General features: G+C 48.9%; 2 protein-coding genes and 1 long non-coding RNA gene across 4 annotated transcripts in view; 1 reads left to right on the forward strand and 2 right to left on the reverse strand.

The window, feature by feature from the left end:
- The window catches only part of LOC125699085 (uncharacterized), a 68,155-nt gene that overhangs the window by 25,124 nt on the left and 24,439 nt on the right, over positions 1–18,592 (reverse strand). The gene's annotated exons all lie outside the window — the stretch shown is intronic.
- On the reverse strand, positions 420–11,547 carry OGFOD1 (2-oxoglutarate and iron dependent oxygenase domain containing 1). 2 transcript variants are annotated; one of them, XM_048958192.1, is made up of 13 exons: positions 11,380–11,547; positions 11,160–11,305; positions 10,702–10,748; positions 10,535–10,635; positions 9,495–9,611; positions 8,975–9,066; positions 7,689–7,817; positions 7,212–7,325; positions 6,501–6,580; positions 6,081–6,370; positions 5,170–5,292; positions 4,405–4,463; positions 421–3,927 (listed from the first exon to the last, which is right to left on the reverse strand). In XM_048958192.1, the coding sequence occupies exons 1-13, from the start codon at positions 11,531–11,533 to the stop codon at positions 3,766–3,768; spliced, it is 1,614 nt and encodes a 537-aa protein (XP_048814149.1). In that variant the 5' UTR covers positions 11,534–11,547; the 3' UTR covers positions 421–3,765. The 2 variants fall into 2 exon arrangements, with proteins under 2 accessions (XP_048814150.1, XP_048814149.1); XM_048958193.1 differs by lacking the exon at positions 10,702–10,748 and having other exon boundaries at positions 420–3,927; positions 11,380–11,489.
- On the forward strand, positions 11,705–18,206 carry NUDT21 (nudix hydrolase 21). Its single transcript, XM_048958210.1, has 7 exons — positions 11,705–11,916; positions 14,089–14,289; positions 15,470–15,533; positions 16,186–16,275; positions 16,727–16,802; positions 17,170–17,284; positions 17,926–18,206. Exons 1-7 carry the CDS (start codon positions 11,801–11,803, stop codon positions 17,945–17,947), a joined length of 684 nt encoding a protein of 227 aa, XP_048814167.1. The 5' UTR covers positions 11,705–11,800; the 3' UTR covers positions 17,948–18,206.

Genomic DNA, 18,592 nt, shown 5'->3' on the forward strand with positions numbered 1-18,592 from the left:
GGCTGTGTGCCACGGCTCCCAGCTCCTGCGCCTTCGTCCTGCCTGCTCTGTGGTGTGCGGAGGAGGCAGCCATCATCTCTGTCAGAGGGGTTCTTGGGCAGCTTCTCAGGGCTGTCAGCTGCACTCACCTCGTGGAAGTGCTCTGTCTCTTCCGTGCTAACTCTGAATTAAACCCAGCAGCATGCTGGTTGCCACAGAGCAGCCACTGGCAATAAGTTGAATGGGAAAATTAATTCTTGTACTGTGTTCTAGCCTCCAGAACAGTCCCTTGCCAGGGCTTCAGCCTTTCAAAATGAAGAATTGAGCTGCCAAATGCGTGGATCTCTGTCACTTCAAATCAGCAGCGGGAGCTCATTTGAATCCTTTAGGAACCTGGTTGTTAGTCAAATCCAGCTTCTTGGTGAGGAGGGTGGTGAGCCACCCATGCTGTTCTAAGCGAGCAAACTGTAAGCCTTGATTATGGAACAGTCTCCTGGCACAACTCTCAGGCTTTCTGCCACTTGCTGTACTTGTTCCCACTGTTTCCAGCTCTTCTTTTGCTCTTTATGTTCGAAACCTTAATGCTTGCTTGGTAACATTTCTGTAGTCCATTCAGTGATCAGAGAGCCTGTGATCAGAAAGCAGCTTTCCCATCAGCCTAATTTCCAGGGTTGCTCACCAGGCACTTCCAGTCCCAGCTCTGTTTTGCTCTTGGCAGCCTGTCTGCAGTGCTTGTCAGTCTCTGGGTCACAGTCCAGACCTGCGCTGCGGCTGATTTCCTCCAACACCAAGCTTGTCATTTATTTTCCGGTAAAAACAGCTCTCATCTTTGCCAAATGTGAAATCTGCATCCAGGAAGCTGAAGTGATGCACCAAGGCTTGCAGTCGCATGTTGACATAAAGCAGCCCTTGGCTGGCACACAGCAGCAAGTTGACATAAGCACGGTGCCCAGCTGAACCTGCACCAAGAAGTCATTGGCCAACAGTCTGTGCTGGGAAGGGTCAGTCCTCCAGGGCTGTTGCGTAGTATCCAGCTCTCAGGGAGGGGAGGGGAGTTGTTTACAGCCATTAAACCGCTGGTCAACAACAGAATAACCTCCAAAATCACACAAGAACTGTTTGTTGCTGGAGGTTCATGGGAAGGCTGCTTGGAGGGCACCGTGCCTCAGGACTCAGGTTTACTCCATGGTGCTCCGTGGCATTCAGCACCTGCCTGGAATTCTGCCCTGCACTGAAGCTGCTTAAAGGCATCTGCCTTCCCCACGGGGTCCCTTTGCACCTGAGCAGCATGCTGCAGCAGTGCCATGCTGGATCTGTGCCCTCACCAGGGAGCTGCGTACCAGGGATTTTCCATGACCTAATTCAGGTTCTGGTTTGGAGCTGAGCAAACAAAGCAATGGGGACTGACAGCTGGCAACAGGTTACTTCATGTTAGCCACACTTTCTCTAAATCCCAGGGATTGCTGTTCACCTCGGCTAATCCTGATGCAGTCCATTCCTTGTGTCAGCACTTATTTCTGTGTTTATGACTGCACAAATCATTCCCTCAGCCTGGTCTCAAGTTAAGCCGCATCAAATTGCTTCTGTTTCCAGTCCTGTTAACAACCAGATCCTGAGAAACGTGTTGTGAAGCACTGGAATAACTCAGCTCTTGGGTAACAGAAGCTGCTGTGCCCTGCATAGAGCAGCAGGCTTCCCGCTGCAGCCACGCATGCATCCTCGCAGGGCTGAGCTGCTAACTGGGGCTGTCTTGCACAAAGCTGCTCTCAGCTGCTCATGCTGTGCCATGTTAATCGCTTACCTGCTCCATTGTTGTTCTTTTTTTTAATGCTAACTGCAAATGTTGCTTTGTAGGTTGCTTCATCTCAGTCTCCTGTGGCAGAAGGGTGTTTCCCTGCATCATGGGCTCCATAACCGCCTTGCTCGAGTAGGGGCTGGTGTGCCCTCTAGTGCATTATTTATTATTAAAAAGCAGAAAGCTTCAAAAGGCGCAGTCTTATGGTAGGCTGTTCCAAGCCTCACCACTCTCAGGCTGACGATGCAGAAGAACATGCTGTTTCTTTTTGTTAATTAACTTACTCCCAGCTTTGCCTAGGTGACTGTACCATGAGTGGCTGTGCTATCTGTAACCTTTCTTTGAAACCACCCAAACATTTTTGATTTTGAGAACTCCAGTGACTGGGATTTTTCTGCTGTAGCAGCTCAGAGTTAAGGGTTTTTGTCCCCTAAAAGCTGTTGCTCACAATGGTAGGAGAGTGCTTCAGAAATTAACTTAAATTAGTAATTCATAAAGAGTTCTACACTCTTTGCAGCATGTTTCTAGGTTCATCCCCTTGTCTTTGTAAGCAGCTTAGAACAGCAAAGGAACGTTAAAAGAGTGCAGGAAAGTCTGCAGCACACAGAGGAGCCAGCTTAGGGAAACAAGGCAGAATGAACAAGGTCACGTAAGTCTCCCAAGCCTACGTGCTTCCTAATCCGTTTCAGAAGGCAGTCATGAAGTCATGCCCCAATGCCTGTGCCAACACAACTTGCCTTACTTGGAGCTTGCTGGTGCTCTGCTGCTGGCTGTGCTCTCACACCACCTCTGTTGCCAGTGACATTGGACCTGGAACCGGAGTGGTGGCAGGCTGTGAGCAGCTCACCCTCTGGGACCAAAAAAAGGCAGAAGGAAATGAAAATGCATACAATTCCCAGTGTGCCCAGCTTGGGTGATCTGAAAGTACACCTGTGTTTCTCCTGAGTGCAGAAAAATTTTAGGCAAGTGCATGCATGCCAGGGCCAAGCCTACAGCATGGTGCTTGCTGTCCAGCTGGCCATCTTCCTTTGATACCTGTTAGCTGGAAGGATCTGAGCAGCCCATTTCCAGTGACAGAAGCCACGCCAGAGCCCAGCAGACTGCAGGACAGAGCTGGAAATGGACAAGAGGATGCGCTGTTGGCAGCCCTCCTGCTGTGGAGAATGAGCCAAAAGAGGCAAGTTGGCAGTTCCTGCTACCAGCCCAGCCTCTCCTGATCTGAGACTGCAGCCACAGCTCTTTCAGATTTGAAGCACAGAGCTGTTCAAGTATAGACACAGACAAAGAATATAGGAGCAGGTCTCTTCTTTCATCTACTGCTTAACTTGTAAACTCACAGGAGTAAGGGCTCCATCTGGGTTTGTCTGCACAGCATTTAGCATAATGAAGTCATGCTCCTGTTAGAGTGCCAAGGCCAGGCTGCCAATGCCAGCAGCTTTACAGCCTGACTTTCTTCCTTCACGATTCCACAGAGCTGTACACCTATTTCCCTGGGCAGCTCCTTTATTTCTGCCACTACAAAAGGTGAACACACTTAAATTCCAGAAAATGCCCTGCGTATTTTGTAACAGAACTTGCTCAACTACAGTTTGAAGGATTTAACTGACCTCTTATTAAAAAACAAAAACAACACAGGAGTCATTAACTTGGGGCCATGCGTGCTTGTAGTTTTCACCCTTCCAGAGGAGAGACTCGTCCCACACATCTCACTTCCACAAGAGAAGGGCTGGGAAGCCGTCAGTCACACGGGGCTGGCACCCTCCATGTACCATTACAAGTGGCTAAGAGTGCAAACAAGTCAGGAGGAGACATGATTTCCACTTAATAAAAAAGTCACTGGACCCCTAAATAGGGAATAGTTCACATACAGCATGATCAAGTTAGCATCAGGAAGGTTGGCCTGGGCTCAGGCAGGCCCAGCTGAACACTTGCACACAGCCCTGCCCCAAAGCCACCACCACCATTTTAAGTGTGTGATGGTCACTGTGCCATCACTCGTAATAGACAAATGAGAAATCCCAAAATCCTCTTCTGCTCGGGTGCTTTTTCAGGCGTGCCAAGCTGCGATGATTGATGTATTTCACAAACTTCATCGTTTCTTTGTCTCTGTATACCAGGGCCAAGCAGTTGTCCTCTGGATTCACAGTCAACAGCTGGGAGAGGTGAGACAAGGAAGGAAGTTAGTTTCAAAAATGTGTCCTTGGTAACATTCCTAGGAAGAAAAACAGCTTAAAAACCAGTCAGAAGGGATGCTAATAGAAAGTGAGACATATAACCTGAAGCATTTATGAGCTAGAAAGGCTCACTTGAAGAGATTCTGGACTTCTCACTGGTGTGACTGTTCAGCAGCCTTGTTAGTGCTCAACTGGATGTGAATTTTCCTTGGAAAAGTGATTTCTGCTACAGCCTTGTGCCCACAGGAGTCAGCAACCACTCGCCTCTTGAAGCCAAATCCAGAGCTGTGCCCCCAGGAGTTACAGCTCAGGCAGAAGCTCGAGGGTAGGCACAAGGCTCTGGTGTAACAGCTTCATCTTGAGCTCATGTTAGCACTGTGATAAAGTGTAATTGTGCCACTCCACCCTAAACAATTAATTTTTATCTAATTTACAGTTAGCAGCCAAGTTCCTTACCTCTTCATCTTCACCTTTAGCAATGTAGGAAGTAAAGCCACCATACTCTGGATCCCAGTCTTAAAAGAGAAAAGAAAGAAAAAAGATTCTTAGAAAGTTGGATGCTGTCCAGACTCCATACAGCCCTTCTGTATGAGATGCAGCTTTTGTACTCCACTCTGTACAGTGACTGGATGCAGAACTACCCCCAGTTCAACTCCTGCTGCTCTATCATTTTACCTTTACACTCAGAATTGACTTGAATTGAATGTACCAGCTTTGTCTTTTATTACAGACAGGCCGTTTAAGGTAGCTTGGCTTTCTGCTGCCCACAATTTTGCTTTAGCAGATAGCCAACTTCCTGTATAATAACAATCACGTGCCAGGTGGTTTCAGCTATGCATTCTCAGCTCATCTAGTCCAAAATGCTTATATTTTTGTTTTTGAAATTATCTACCCAGCAATCAACCTAAAATGCCTAGACACACCTAACATAACTTTAAAAAACCCCAGGCTTTGTGAACTGGGGGGCAGCAATAGTTTTGATGGAAAGGAGGCAAAATGGAATGCTTTCAGCAGGAATTCTGGCCACCTCTCCTTCCACCTGCTCAGAGCCACCGCCCAGCAGAGCAAAGACATCGGGCCCCATCCTTTCCCTCTGCCCCAGTGAACCCACACGCCACCTCCTGGCTGCAAGGCAGGCAGCTCAGGCAAGGACACAATCCCAAACCTTTTGTGTAAGGACCACAGGAGTGAAGACGAGGATGTTGTTTGTTGTCTGCTTACCTTCACAGCCACAGTAGAAGAGCAGGTCAAGAGCAAATTCGGTTGCTTGATTGTCATGGACTAGAGTATAATGCCCCTTGGTCCAGCGCCGCAGCTCCCCTGCACACATCGGGGTACTCGACCCTATGGGAGGGAGCAGATTACCCCAGCAGCCAGGCAAAGCCATGAGGATGTGCTGTAGCCTCCTGCAAAGCTCAAGGCACGTGAAGGGAAGCCCCCATACTGGCTTTGCTGACCCCAGCAAAGCGCAAAGGAAGAACAAGTCAGACAGATCTCATGTGAACTTCTTTTCTGGAGAGGGCTCTAAGCCCTTATGGACACAAGATTTGCTTTCTGACACCTCCCAGAGGCAGTGTGCTTTGATTCAACCAGTTCTTCCTCCTGTTTTGTTCCCCCTTCTTTGGGATTTACACCAGAGCTCCAACCTTCAAAAGCCAGTAACCTGTCTGCTCTGAAAGCACACTAACACCAGATGCTGCAGGGAGGAAAGCAGCACTGTGAACTCTCAGGTAGGTAGATCAGAATTTGGGAAAGTCTTTATGTTCTCATGGCTCTGGTCAGCTTTCAATCGTGCAGCCTCAAACTATGACCTCCTCCTATAGGAGTTTACAACTACACAGGAAGAATATGGCAACGGAAAAGACAAGCTGGGGAAATAAAAAAAAAAACAAAAAAACAACCAAACAACGAAGTCTTTGTACAAAATAAGTCTTGGGTTTTAATTACCTTTCCTTCTAATGTCAAATAACTTGTAAGATAAGCATTCTTTAAAAATCTGATACGATAGTATCTTGTGCTCACTGCAGTACAAGGTGAAATCCTAGCTCCATGAAAATCTCTGGGTCTGCTGCCAACAACCTTAACGTCAGGATCCTGCTCAAGTCCTTTTACATTGCTGCTGCCCTACTTACCATTCTGTGTCTCACTGTCTTGTGCCTCAGAGATGTTGTCAGGCTGGTCTGGCTGACTGGTACTGCTATCAGCCCGCTGTTCAGTCTCTTCCTCCTCGGTTTTGGAACTGCTGTGCCCAGCACTGTCTGCTGCTTTTCCTTCCCCAGCATCCTCATCTGAGGGGGCCAGGAAGTGCAGCTTTAGACCAGTGAAGTTGGAAAGCAATAAAAACAGTGCCTCTGAGCGCAAGAACTGCAGGAAGTTCTTCAGGATGTCAGGGAGGCTGTCTTCCTCTGCTGTTTCATAGAGCCTGAAAAGACAGCAGATAGCAGCAGCAGAGAACCGACGAGAGCCACGTCCATGAGAGCAGCACCAGTCAGTGCAGCCTCGTGGCAGCTCCTGCTTGGTGTGACCAATGGAACAGGACTGTCATTTCCTACCTTTTATTGGGAGGCCCCCGACTGCTCCACTGGATGTCTTTGTTCTCCAAAGCTTCGCACAGAAGTTGAAATTTCTCTTTCTAGGAGAGAAAGAGCACTGGAACATTAACACTTAGCTCCCAGGTCTCCCTCAGTGTACTGCAAACAGCCATCCTGCACTCTTGTGTAAGGCATTCTCAACATTTTCTTTAACTTCCCTGTTTCCTAATGACTGCTGAATAGAAGAAGATGGTCTGGGTGGGCACTGTGAATTTTTAATGGCCACGACCTAATATGTATGCAATTTTACTTGATTATCAGCTGGGTGAGAATGCAATTTCACTGACATATGGATGCTCTGTAAACCAGGGTTAAATCAGCCCTGAGAAACAGCCATTCATGTAAGCCAAAATCACTGTGAGTCATTTGCTTCACATACAGGTTGAGTTCCCCTAAGATGTGAGAGCTCAGGGGACAGATAAGGACACTCTGGTCATCACAGGAAGGATGACATCTTTCCATCCTTCTGCCTTGCTACTAACAGGAAATGAGATTGCTGAAACAAAGCTTATGGGTTTTGATGTATCCCTGCACAGCAGTGTCAAGGCAGGCAGTGGTTATCCACCACAGAAACACAGAATGGCTGAGGCTGGAAGGGATTTCAGCAGGTTGTGCACGTCATGAGGACACTACTAGCCCTGTGACCACATGGCATGGAAGCACAGAGCTCACCTTAAGAAAATCCTTCAGGAGAATTTCTGATCGCTCCTCAAATTCCTCCTGGATTTGAGCTTGGGAGTCCATGTCCAAATAAACTACATTGACCCACTCATACAAGATTTCATGCTGGAAAAGAAGTGAACACTGCATTTCCAAAAGGAAGAACAATTCCACAATTCCTCTTCGCCCAGCTGCCCATAGGACTAGATTCCACCCACCCACTCCGTATATTCTTTTTAAGTTGCAGTGAGAGCATTTGCTGCCCTCTCTGCACTACTGCTGTCATGCACAGAGCACAGAGTAAAACAAAACAGAACAAAACAATCGAAAGATACATAAGAGGGAAACTGGCTACAAATTTATGGACAGGAATCAAAAAGGAGACTTGGACAAGCTAAAGATTAAAGCATCCCTAACCACTGACCCTAACAGGTATTTGAGGGACACGAAAGAAATGGAAATGCAGTTCTGCAGACACTGGCTACTCACATCATAAGGGACATGTGGGCTCCTGGGCAAGGGAGCTTCAAGGTAGCGTGCAGGGCGCTCCACCGGGGGGCCGTGAAACCAGCCGCTCACTGACAGGCGGCACTTCTCCTCCGACAGAATCTCTGACACCTGGACCAACGTCAAGCAGCAGTGACAAGAATGTCACTTCAGAATACAGAACACAAGGAGCAGCTGTAATTGGCTACGCAGATTCATCCCTTGTGAGAGCCTACAGCTCACAGAGAGGAGGCAGACAAGGGCTACAAGCAGCTGGGTTATTCTCTGTTCATAGAGGGAGAGCTAAAACAGATGTTGATGCTCAAGTCCCTTCAAAATCCCAGTCAGACTTATGCTCCCAGCAAAATCCACTCCCTGTCTCTGAGAGCTTAAGCAAGGGTTGAGTCGTTTTGTCATAGAAATAACATTCAATTTTCTACCACTTGTTCTGTTGAAGCACTGGCACATACAAGATGCAAACATTAGCTGTGCCAGCTTCATCTGGACATGCAGAAAACGTTATGAGCGTGTAGGCCAGAGCAGACTACATTGGTCTAACTTTTGTCTTTTGCTTTTTAAACATTTCATTAAATCATGCGCTGACATAAATTGGGCTACCCTGAACTATTTCAGATTGCAGGTGCTGTGCTGTAATGGCAGTGCAAAGACAGAGCCACTCCCTTATGACCAACTAGTTGGAGCTCGCCACCAACTGCTGCAAAGTTCTGAAGCACATGAAGACACTGCAGTTTTTATCTCCTTGAACTGTCTGGTAGGACAGGAGGAAGAACCAGTCAGTTCTAGGACAGGTTGTAGCTGCTGCTGTTACAAAGCTGTAGCAGCTGTTTCCTTGCATGATTCTTAGGTGTTCTAGGCTACAAGGAATGGCTGCAGCATCCTAAATCTCTTGGGAAATGGAAACCAGGGAAATGCCTGTCAAATTCTCCACTCAGTGAACATCCAAAGCTTTATGTGGGATCTGCTAAAGATGTGTACACCACAAAGGCCAACACCTGAAGATGTGCTAGGAAGTAATGATGGGATCTTTTTTCCCCCAAGATGATGGAGCTAGGCTGACAGTTTAAAGTTGGCTTTGCCAGCTCCTGTCCTCCCTAAAGTCACAAGCTTTTAATGCACTGCACTTAGCATGAGCATCTCTTCTGACTGCATGTGTTTCTCCCTTCCCCTTTTCTCCTTCCCACCTGTAACAGCACACAGAACAAACAGCCACAACAATGACAAGAATCAAAAAATGGAGGAAAAAAAAAAAAAAAAAAGCAGCTCCTTGCCTGGTGGAAAGAGACTGGAGACACTTCAAAGAAAACCAGTGTGTTCCACGAAGGCATCAACGACTTCATGACTTGCTGTGGCTGAAAGTGTTCTGAGGAGGAAGAAAACATAATCTGGTTAAGATATGGAACTCACTAGTAGCTGATGGTTCTGATCTTGTGACACTGACTGGTGGGACATTTCAGTGTAAGGGATGGAGCTCAGGGCTTGATGAGAAATCAGTAGACTTCTGTTATTGGAAAGGGAATTTATCTCAGTCACTGTTAAGTCCCAAGCACAGTTACTGGCATCACTTCTATCCTGCCTTCTTGGAAAACAAAAAAGGATTCCCCTCATCATTGCCCTCTGCTGTCACCCACTGGCTTTCTCTGCAAAGGCTTACAACACCCTCTGCAAGGTGCAAATTTTATCTATACATCAGCTTCTCTGAACGAAGGAAATAATCTTTATAGAATGCTGCAAGGGGTGGGTGCTTGCACAGGAGTCATCTCTTTCAGCCACCCGAAGCTGAGCTCTTACCATCTGTGCTAAAGAGGTCCAGCGTTCCCCCATCGCTTTTCTCCCAGGGCGGCACGAGGTACAGAATGAAAGCAATTCTCCGGCCTTCCAGCTCATCGTCGTGGCACAGCAGTACATCTGCAAACACACACGTTTTGCTACAGTAAAGCTTTCACAGAATCACAGAATGGCCAAGGTTGGAAGGGATCTCAAGGATCATGAATCTCCAACCCCCTGCCACACGCAGGGCCACCAACCTCCACATTTCATACCAGACAAGGCTGCCCAGGGCCCCATCCAACCTGGCCTTGAACAGCTCTAGGGATGGGGCATCCACAGCCTCTCTAGGCAGCTGTTCCAGCACCTCACTACTCTCATAGTTAAGAACTTCCCCCTGACATCCAACCTAAATTAATTTCAGTGGCTGCTTCTCAGCTTTTTTTCCCTACAGGAGTACAAGAAAGAACATGCTGAGAGGTGAAAATGCAGTTCTTGGAAGGGCAGCACTGACACAGAAAGGTTAATTTCTGTGGGATTTCACTGTAATTAGCCCACTCTGAAGATGCAGAATTACAATTCCCATCACCCACCGCAGTGACTGTCACTGAGTACAGCGGACATTCCTGGATTAACCAAGGTCTGTTCTTTGATACGCAGCTGCCCTGCAAGATGTTTGTGCTGCAGTGGAGGGAAGGGGAATCCCTGAGCACAGTGCAACAATTGGTTGTGCAGAATTCTTAAAAGCAGTATGAGCATTCCCTGCCTGCCATAGCAACATGCATGCAAGGGGTGAGACAGCCCAGGCAGAGCAGCCCACAGGGCAGGGGTCACACCAGCCCTGGGCCCTGCTGCAGCTGCGAGCAGCATGACCACAGTGATGGGGAAGGGTCAGGGGGCATTAGGGACAGGTTGTGGTTCAGTGAGCGGCGGGCATAGCACAGCCCCCCAGGGCAGTGGGCACGGCCATGAGCTCTGGAGCCGAAGGAGCGCTGGGACACCAATCTCAGACTTTGGGTTTGGGTGGTGCTGTGTGGAACGGGGAGGTCGGTGGGCAGACTGACCTGTGCTCTCATACTTGGCGCAGGAGATGTCGATGGAAGGCTCCAGCTCGATGTGGGTGACAGCCTCCAGCCACACCCGCAGGGTCCCGCTCAGCGCCCGCCTGGGGAGCAAAGCACAGGGTGAGGCTGGCCCAGGGCACGCTGCCCCGTGGACCCTGCAGCCTTACCTCAGTGCACTGACGTGGGGCTCCGGCCTGGCCCCCAGCTCCTCGGACTGCGGCAGCGTGGGGAGAGATGAAGAAAAGCATTGAGGGAGGTGGTGAGGGAGACCTCATGGCTCTGCAACCCCTAAAAGGAGGTTGTGGTGAGGAGAGGGGTCAGCCTCTGCTCCCAGGTGACGATAGGGTGAGAGCAATGGCCTCATGTTCTCCCAGGGGAGGGCCGGGTTGGCCATTGGGGAACATTTCTGCTCTGAATGAACAGTGATGCAGTGGCACAGATGCCCGGGGAGGGGGCGTCACCGTCCCTGGAGGTGTCCCAGAGCTGTAGGGAAGTGGCACTGAGGGACGTGGGCACGGTGGGGGTGGGCTGGGGTCGGAGATGGCGATCTGAGGGGCTTCTGTCACTGGTGATGATTCTGTGGCTCTACGGCACTCAGCCCCGCTCCCAGCCCGGCCCGGCCCACCTGCCGCAGGGACAGCAAGTCGTTCCGCCGCTCTCGGAAGCCCAGGCACAGCAGCTCGTCGCCCAACGCCGCCGCGAAGGCTGGGCTAGCCAGGAGGCCGCGCACCACGCCATGCCGGAACGGGGCCTGCTCCACCACCACGGCCTCTGCGAGGACAAAGCCGGCGGTCAGAGGGCGGCGCGGCAGCGGGCTGAGAGCCGCGAGACCCGTGAGCCCTTACCGTGTCGGAGCGGCTCTCCGCCGTCCCAAGCCGCTGCCGCCCGCTCCCGTAGCGCCGCGTCGCCGAGGGCAGCACACAGCTCGGCGGCAACCTCTCGCCGCCCGCGCTTCTCCCCGCTACGGCCGCCCGCCGCGCCGCGCCGCTTGGCTCCCATACTGCCGCTCTCCGCTGGACTACGAATCCCAGCGGCCCCTGCGGGGAGGCGGGGCCGCGCTGCATCGAGCCAATCAGAGAGCAGGATGAGGGCGGGGCGAGGCGCGGAGAGCCCCGCGGTTGGTCAGGCGGGTCGCCGCGAGGGGACGGAGCGGCGCGACTCTGCGGTTGGCGCCGTCGGAAGTGGAAGGGGGCGCTTCCGGCAGAGCGGTGGCAGCGCGGCCCGCCGGGAGTTGTATGGCGGATAGCGTTGTTGCCGCCTCCCGCCATGTCCGTGGTGCCGCCCAACCGCTCGCAGACCGGCTGGCCCCGCGGGGTGAACCAGTTCGGGAACAAATACATCCAGCAGACCAAGCCGCTGACGCTGGAGAGGACCATCAACCTGTGAGGGCCGCGGCGGGCGGTGGGGCTGCGGCCGGTGGAGAGGGCCGGGAGGCGCCTCCTGAAGCACCGCGCGGGGGTGGCAGCCTGCGGGGAACGGCGGGGTTCGCGACGTGTGATGGCCCGGAACGGCTGGGTTGGAAAGGGCCTCGCAGCCCTCCGGAAGCACCCACTGCCGTGGGCTGGGTGCTCCCTCCGGCTCGGGCTGCCCAGGCCCCTGTCCGCGGCCTCGGGCACCTCCAGGAATGGGGCAGCTCCTGCTCTGGGCAGAGGCGCCGGGGCCTCGCCGTCCTCTGAGTATAGAATTTTCCCTCTTTTAGGTTTAAACCGCTCCCCTTTATCTTTTTGCTGTCCACCTGTAAAAAATCTGAGCGTAAAAAGTCACTCTCCCTGTGGACCTGCTGCAACAGCTCCGCATCCTTCCGGTGCTGGGGGCTCCAGGCCTGACACAGTACTCCAAATGGGGTCTCATGAAGGCAGAGTAGAAGTGAACAGTCCCCTTTCTCCCCATGTTGCCATCCCTCTGTTGATGCAGCTGTGGATTCTGTTGGCTCTCCAGGCTGCAGGCACACACTGCTGGTTCATGTCTTGTTTTTCATCACTGGAACCCTCAAGTCCTTCTCTCTAGAGCTGCTCTCACTGAGGGCTTAAAGGGACAAGAGAAAGCTGGCACGCTGTAGCTGGGCTGCAACTAGATGCTAAGATCCCACCCAATCCACTGTCTGACTCTGTGGCTCAGTGGTGCACAACACCTGATGTGGGACTCCAAGCACCAAATTTATTGAGCAGTAGCAGAATTGGGAATCATGGCTACTTTTCTGAGTAGCTCGCAGGCATCCCCTCTCTGTGCAGCAAGGGGAACAGGCTCCCTTTGGCTTGAAGCACCCTACATGTGGCCAGCAGCATGTGGATATGTGTGCTTGCTGTGTGTGCAGTACACTTCTCTTAGTTGAAATTCACAGCATCTGCTACCAGAGAACATTTGTTTCCAGTTAGAGATTAAAAACTATAGCTGTAAATACTTTGTATGAGAAGGCACATAGTTCTAGTTCCGTTTCTTAGTGAACACTTTTTATATTTATTTGATAAATATGCCTGTCAGGCTGCAGAAGCAGTGGATGCAAACTGCAGTGGTCAATATTCAGTTGGTATTCAGCAGTATGTACTGTTTAGTGTGATTAAATTGGTTCACAGTTAAGATCCTTATTATGGAAGTTTAAATGTCAGCTTCAGAGGCTGGAATATTTCTGCAGTGTTTCTGAAGAGGAAAATCAGCAGGAAGCTGAGTTGTCTGCACTTTGTGTTATTTTTGTAAAGGTAGGCTAACAGTTTGGATGTACAGCCTGATGCAGCCACAGCACAGTGCGATGGATTGTTGGTATGACTCTCTGGGAATCTAAAAATGGGAATGAGTGGCAGTGTAGGTGCTCTCAAGCTTTAACTGCAAGGAGAGAAGTTTGCTTATAAAGGTGCTGCAGTGAGGAAACTTGTGTCTCACTTGTGTACGTGGGAATCAGCCTTGACAAGGAAGTGACTTGTGATTTCTGTGCTATCAGGTCCTTGTTACTCGCATTTGCCTGTTGCCATGTGTGTCCTTTAGGACTGTCTCTTTTTTTTTATTCTGTTTTTTTCTGTCTCCACTCCATCCCTGTTGCCTGGAGAAACCCCTCGAACGCTGCCTTGGCTCTGGAGATGAAGGTCCAGGACCAGTCAGCAGGGGGATCTCCAAGCAATTTTTGCCCCAGTCTTCTAGCCCTGCATACAGACACTCAACATTTCCTCCTAACAGCCTGGTTCTCACGCTCTTTATTGCTCCTGCAGAAACAAACACTGTCCTGCACAGCCTCCTCCCTTCCCAGCAGAGTTTTCTCTCCCTTTTCTCCATGCTGTGGAGTCAAAGCAGGTGGCAGCCCTTGCTGCAGGTGCTTCTGGGTGTTTTTGCTTATTTCTGGATTGGCAGCAGGGCGGCGTGTCCCACCAGCATGACCTCCTGCCCTTGTGTGCCATGGCATGACATGGGCTTTGCAGCACCGCGTGTGACCCAGAACTTGTAGTCCATTGCAGTGAGTGAGCTTCTGCTCGAGCACCGAAGGCTCGGCTGCAGGGTGAACACGGTGTGCTAGAGATGTAAATTTAGCTTTCTGGTTGTGTAGCAGTATTCTTTTTCCCCTTTAGGTATCCTCTCACCAATTACACATTTGGCACAAAGGAACCCCTTTATGAGAAGGACAGTTCAGTGGCTGCTCGGTTCCAGCGCATGAGAGAAGAGTTTGACAAAATCGGCATGAGGCGGACGGTGGAAGGGGTTCTGATAGTACACGAGCACCGACTGCCCCACGTGTTGCTACTGCAGCTGGGGACAACTTTCTTCAAGCTGTAAGTGTCTCTTCTCACAAGCGCCTTCTTAGTCCAACCAGGCAATCACAGACCTCTCCACGTGTGCGTGTCGCAAAGTCAGATGTGGCCGACTGCTAATTTGTAAGGAGATTCGTTTGTTCCCAGCGCGTGGTTCGTGAGAACTGTTTCTAAAATGATGACGTTTTCCTCTAAAATGTATTTATCTGACTCTGCTCACGGGTAGTGGAGAGTTGCCTTGGTTCTAAAGCCACTGGGAAACTTAGTTGCACTGCATGGTTAGGTTCCTGTTGAAAGCCCTGCAGGTAGTCAGGTGTTGGTCTTACACTGTGGAAGCTTATGCTCAGCTACACTTCTATGCACCCTGGTAAATGCAGAATGGTTATCAATTCACAAACTGCCAGCAGGGTACAGTAAGAAGGGCAGGCATCTGAATTTGTGAGGGAAGTGCTTCAATTAGCCTGCTGTGACCACAACTGGAAGGAAGTTTTGGTCATATGACTGTAGCGGTGGCCGTGCTTGTTTTCTTATTTTAAAATGCTTAGACTTGAGACAGGTGATTCTCCTTGTATTCTTGGTTTTATGTTTTTCATATTTCCAGTGTTTGGTCTCAGGTGAGGGGGAAAAATATCTTTATATCCAGATTCTTTTTTGACCTCCTGATTTGGGGCATGTATGTAAATAGGCAAGTTGTTTGCCTTTGCTAACAACTGTGGCAAAAATGTATCTTCAGTTTTCTCATTATCCTTGTATTAAATGCAGGATGATTCCCCACTTGAGCTTTATGCTTCCTGTACACGTCGCTAAGTGCTGCTTTTGAGATTGGAACAAGCACAGCTGTGCTTACAGCCCCTTCTTCAACTCCAGTGCTTCTACATTATTGTTAAAACTTTGCCTTTCAAGTGTCCCAGTCATTGTTATGTATATTGTTATACTTTGTCTTACTGAAGTTATTTATTATTATCGGCCTGTTTTGCTTTGTTTTGTTTTTTTGGGGGACACACAGCAGCCATTTGAGATGGTCTGGGTGAAAGCTGCCCTACTGTCTTCAGATTTGGCAAGGTTAGATTTGGAATCTCAGATGCAAGAGCCTTGAGTGAATTTGTAGCTCCACGCGTAGAAACGTGTCCAAACTAACCTGTGAAAGTCTGTGAATGCTGTGAACCATCACTCTAGCTTTAATCATTGATTATTTTAACAGACCTGGTGGTGAACTCAATCCAGGAGAAGATGAGGTAGAAGGGCTCAAACGCTTAATGACAGAGGTCTGTTTTCTTTTGTTACGTTGCAATACTGGAATGTTGTGGAATGTTGAATTCTGTTAGTCAGTAGAATAGCCAAAGAACTGCAGCAGTTTCCTTGTCACTTGTCATTTTGATGCTTTTGTTTTGAGTGTAAAATGCTCTCAGGTCGCTCACAGCAAAGTGTAACAGTAAGCTCTCATTTATCCTCCTTGTGAGAGTGTGACCCAGAGGTCTGACTTCTCCCCAAGTCCTGCATTCATGTGCAGCTTTACTTCATGGGCTGGCTTCAGATGTGCAGCAGGATGTGTTGCTGAGCACAACGTGAGGATGAGGACTTGTTTTTTAGCCAGTCTTCCCAACATAATAACCTTACCAAAGCGACTGCTGTCAGGCAGTGCCACTGCTGTTCTTCCCATCGGTCGTATGGCACTCAGTTGGCTGAATGTAGTGTGGAATTCAGAATGTTTTCTCAAGTGTCCTTGTCCTGTCAGCTGAGGATTTTATGGAAACAAAATAAGCCACATTATAAAACCAGCCAAACATTAAAAACTATTCCAGAATAGCTCTGAATTACATCACACCCTTGTTACAACAAGTCTTCGTGCTGCCAGAGTGCATTTTCTACAGTTCTGCTTGTAGTATTTGGAGATTTGACTGTGGCTGTATTTGATAGATCCTGGGCCGTCAGGATGGCGTCCAGCAGGACTGGGTGATCGATGACTGCATTGGTAACTGGTGGAGACCAAACTTTGAACCTCCACAGGTGAGTACTTACGTTGGCTTTTGTTTTCCTTGTTCTTCCAAAAGCCTCCAAGGAGCCACTCGGGTTTTTGGAGTGCCTGCTGCATAAGCCATTAGTGTTTGGGGGGTTTTGCTAACCTATTTCGTCTTCTTTCTGTGGCTGGTCTTCTGGAAACTCTGCCTCCTTACACCTGTCCTGATGGATGAGAAACCCCTGGATGTCACAGTTCCCTGCCCCTTGCTGAGCTTGGCACTCCATTTAAGCTCCTGTTTTAGCCACAGTGCACAGCCTCATGCACTGCTGCATAAGTGACACATGTCCTGTGAATAGTCCTCTCTGTTTCTAAATGCTGAGAACACTTGCTCAGTTTGCTGTGATGCATTTCTGTCTTGTCAGGTTGATTTAGCTGATAATAGGCACTCGTACCTACAGTATTTTCAAAGCTCTGTTTGAACATTTTTTTTTCTTCCAGTACCCCTATATCCCAGCTCACATTACTAAACCAAAAGAGCACAAGAAGCTTTTCTTAGTCCAGCTTCAAGAAAAGGGTAAGTGTTTGCAACAGAGGATTTTATTTATCAAACTACAAACGTGTGTCTTTCATGCAAGGAAATGTGGCTGCAAGTTCGTTTTCGTGTTCTTGTGGTTCATTTGCCTACAGTTAATCATTAAAAAAATAAATGTTGATATCAGTTTTGAAGCCGGATGGTTGTTGGAACACAGGTTCCTGGTAAACTCCCATTCCTGCTCCTACATCACGTGCACAGCCCTGCAATTAAATTTAAAAGGAATAATCCTACTTTGGTAGTTTAGTGCTACATGTAGTGATCTTGCCTGAGATCTGTTGGGAGTTCCTTGGCTGAATGCTTGGTGATATTTTTCATTTGATACTAACCAACTTGTATTTATTGATAGCTTTGTTTGCAGTCCCCAAAAATTACAAGCTGGTAGCTGCACCGTTGTTTGAGCTCTATGACAACGCACCAGGATACGGACCCATTATTTCCAGCCTTCCTCAGCTTTTGAGCAGGTACGTTGTCTTTGCTTGTGGTTCTGGGAGCCTGGGCACTAAGGCAAGGCTGCTCTGCCTGGAGGCAGCAGATAAGTTCTCCTGGCTACCTGCAGAACATTGGCTGTTATGCAGCCAGATTCCAATTTGGTGGCAGCGCAACAGATGCATCCAAAGGAAGGACATCAGGGAGGTGAGATGGATGCTCACTTTTCTGGGAATACGTGTGCAGTGCTCTTTGTTTGCAGTGAAACGCAGATGACAAGAACTGGCACTTCAGTTAAACGTGTCCATCTATTACCCTTAGAGTGCTAAAGGTTGGCTCTGCTATCAGAAGTGCTGTAGGAGTTGCTGGTGGGTCATGTAAATCTCAGTGCTAGGTTCAGCAGAGATGAAGGTCTCTTATGAGGTGAAGTGTTGGCTGTTGTTTCTTTTGCAGCCTCAACAGACTGATGTGCAATGCTAGTATAGTGTTAGCTGTTTAAAAGTCCTGCTGCTTGTTATGCTAAATATGTCTTTTGAAAAAGAATAAATCACTCTTGCTCTGTCAGGTGGAGGCTTATTGGGAATAAAACCAAAATGTTTGCTTGTTCACGTTCCAAAACGTCAGTTAAACAAACTGAATAGAAGTCTCTCACTTGGTATAACTCTTTTAATTTTAGGTTCAACTTTATTTACAACTGAGTTCCTGTACACATGAGGAGTCTGATAGAAGAAGCCGTCTCTGTGAGCACAGCTTTATGATGTAGAAAAAAGAACGTGTGACTCGATGATTTCATTTTTGTTCTTTTCCTGAAGGCCACTAAGATTCTATTGTATGAATAGAGAAGTGAATCTCAGCTGTTTAGGTAGCGGGATGGCAGTGTGATATCAGTGATTTAATCACTTTTCATTGTAATACTCACAAATTTTTTTTGTACAACATTAAACAAAATGGAACCGACCGGTTGTCTTTGCAGATTTTGTTTTTCCTTTAGTTGCCTTCTAGTTTGAAGAACACGATTTAAACTGCTCCTTTCCTTCAGAAACTCACGAAAGATGCTGAAAACAGGAGGATGTGAGTGCATGGGGAGGGTCAGCGTGCCTGGAGGCGCTGGAGAGCAGCGGCACCGGGACGTGGCAGCGCTGTTGGCAGGTGGATGTTTGGGCTGGATGATCTTGGAGCTCTTTTCCACCCTCATGACTGTACTAGCCTTCCAATACCTAAAGGGAGCCTACAGACAGGAGGGGAATCAGCTCTTTGAAAGGTTGATAACTGCAGGACAAGGGGAAATGGTTTGAAGTTGAATGTCAGGGGAAGTTCTTTACTACGAGAGTGGTGAGGTGCTG

This window comes from Lagopus muta, chromosome 12 (genome assembly GCF_023343835.1).
Source record: "Lagopus muta isolate bLagMut1 chromosome 12, bLagMut1 primary, whole genome shotgun sequence".
Classification (NCBI taxonomy): domain Eukaryota; kingdom Metazoa; phylum Chordata; class Aves; order Galliformes; family Phasianidae; genus Lagopus; species Lagopus muta.

What these genes read in the sequence shown, in the direction of transcription:
- OGFOD1 (XM_048958192.1), bottom strand. Translation starts at nt 11,533, where the DNA reads ATGGGAGCCAAGCGGCGCGGCGCGGCGGGCGGCCGTAGCGGGGAGAAG. An exon ending in CGCCAAGTATGAGAGCACAG is followed by an intron (nt 9,612 to 10,534) that starts GTCAGTCTGCCC and finishes GTGTGTTTGCAG; the next exon opens with ATGTACTGCTGTGCCACGAC. An exon ending in TCCTGAAGGATTTTCTTAAG is followed by an intron (nt 6,581 to 7,211) that starts GTGAGCTCTGTG and finishes TTTCTCTCCTAG; the next exon opens with AAAGAGAAATTTCAACTTCT.
- NUDT21 (XM_048958210.1), top strand. Translation starts at nt 11,801, where the DNA reads ATGTCCGTGGTGCCGCCCAACCGCTCGCAGACCGGCTGGCCCCGCGGG. An exon ending in GGGACAACTTTCTTCAAGCT is followed by an intron (nt 14,290 to 15,469) that starts GTAAGTGTCTCT and finishes TTATTTTAACAG; the next exon opens with ACCTGGTGGTGAACTCAATC. An exon ending in AGTCCAGCTTCAAGAAAAGG is followed by an intron (nt 16,803 to 17,169) that starts GTAAGTGTTTGC and finishes ATTTATTGATAG; the next exon opens with CTTTGTTTGCAGTCCCCAAA.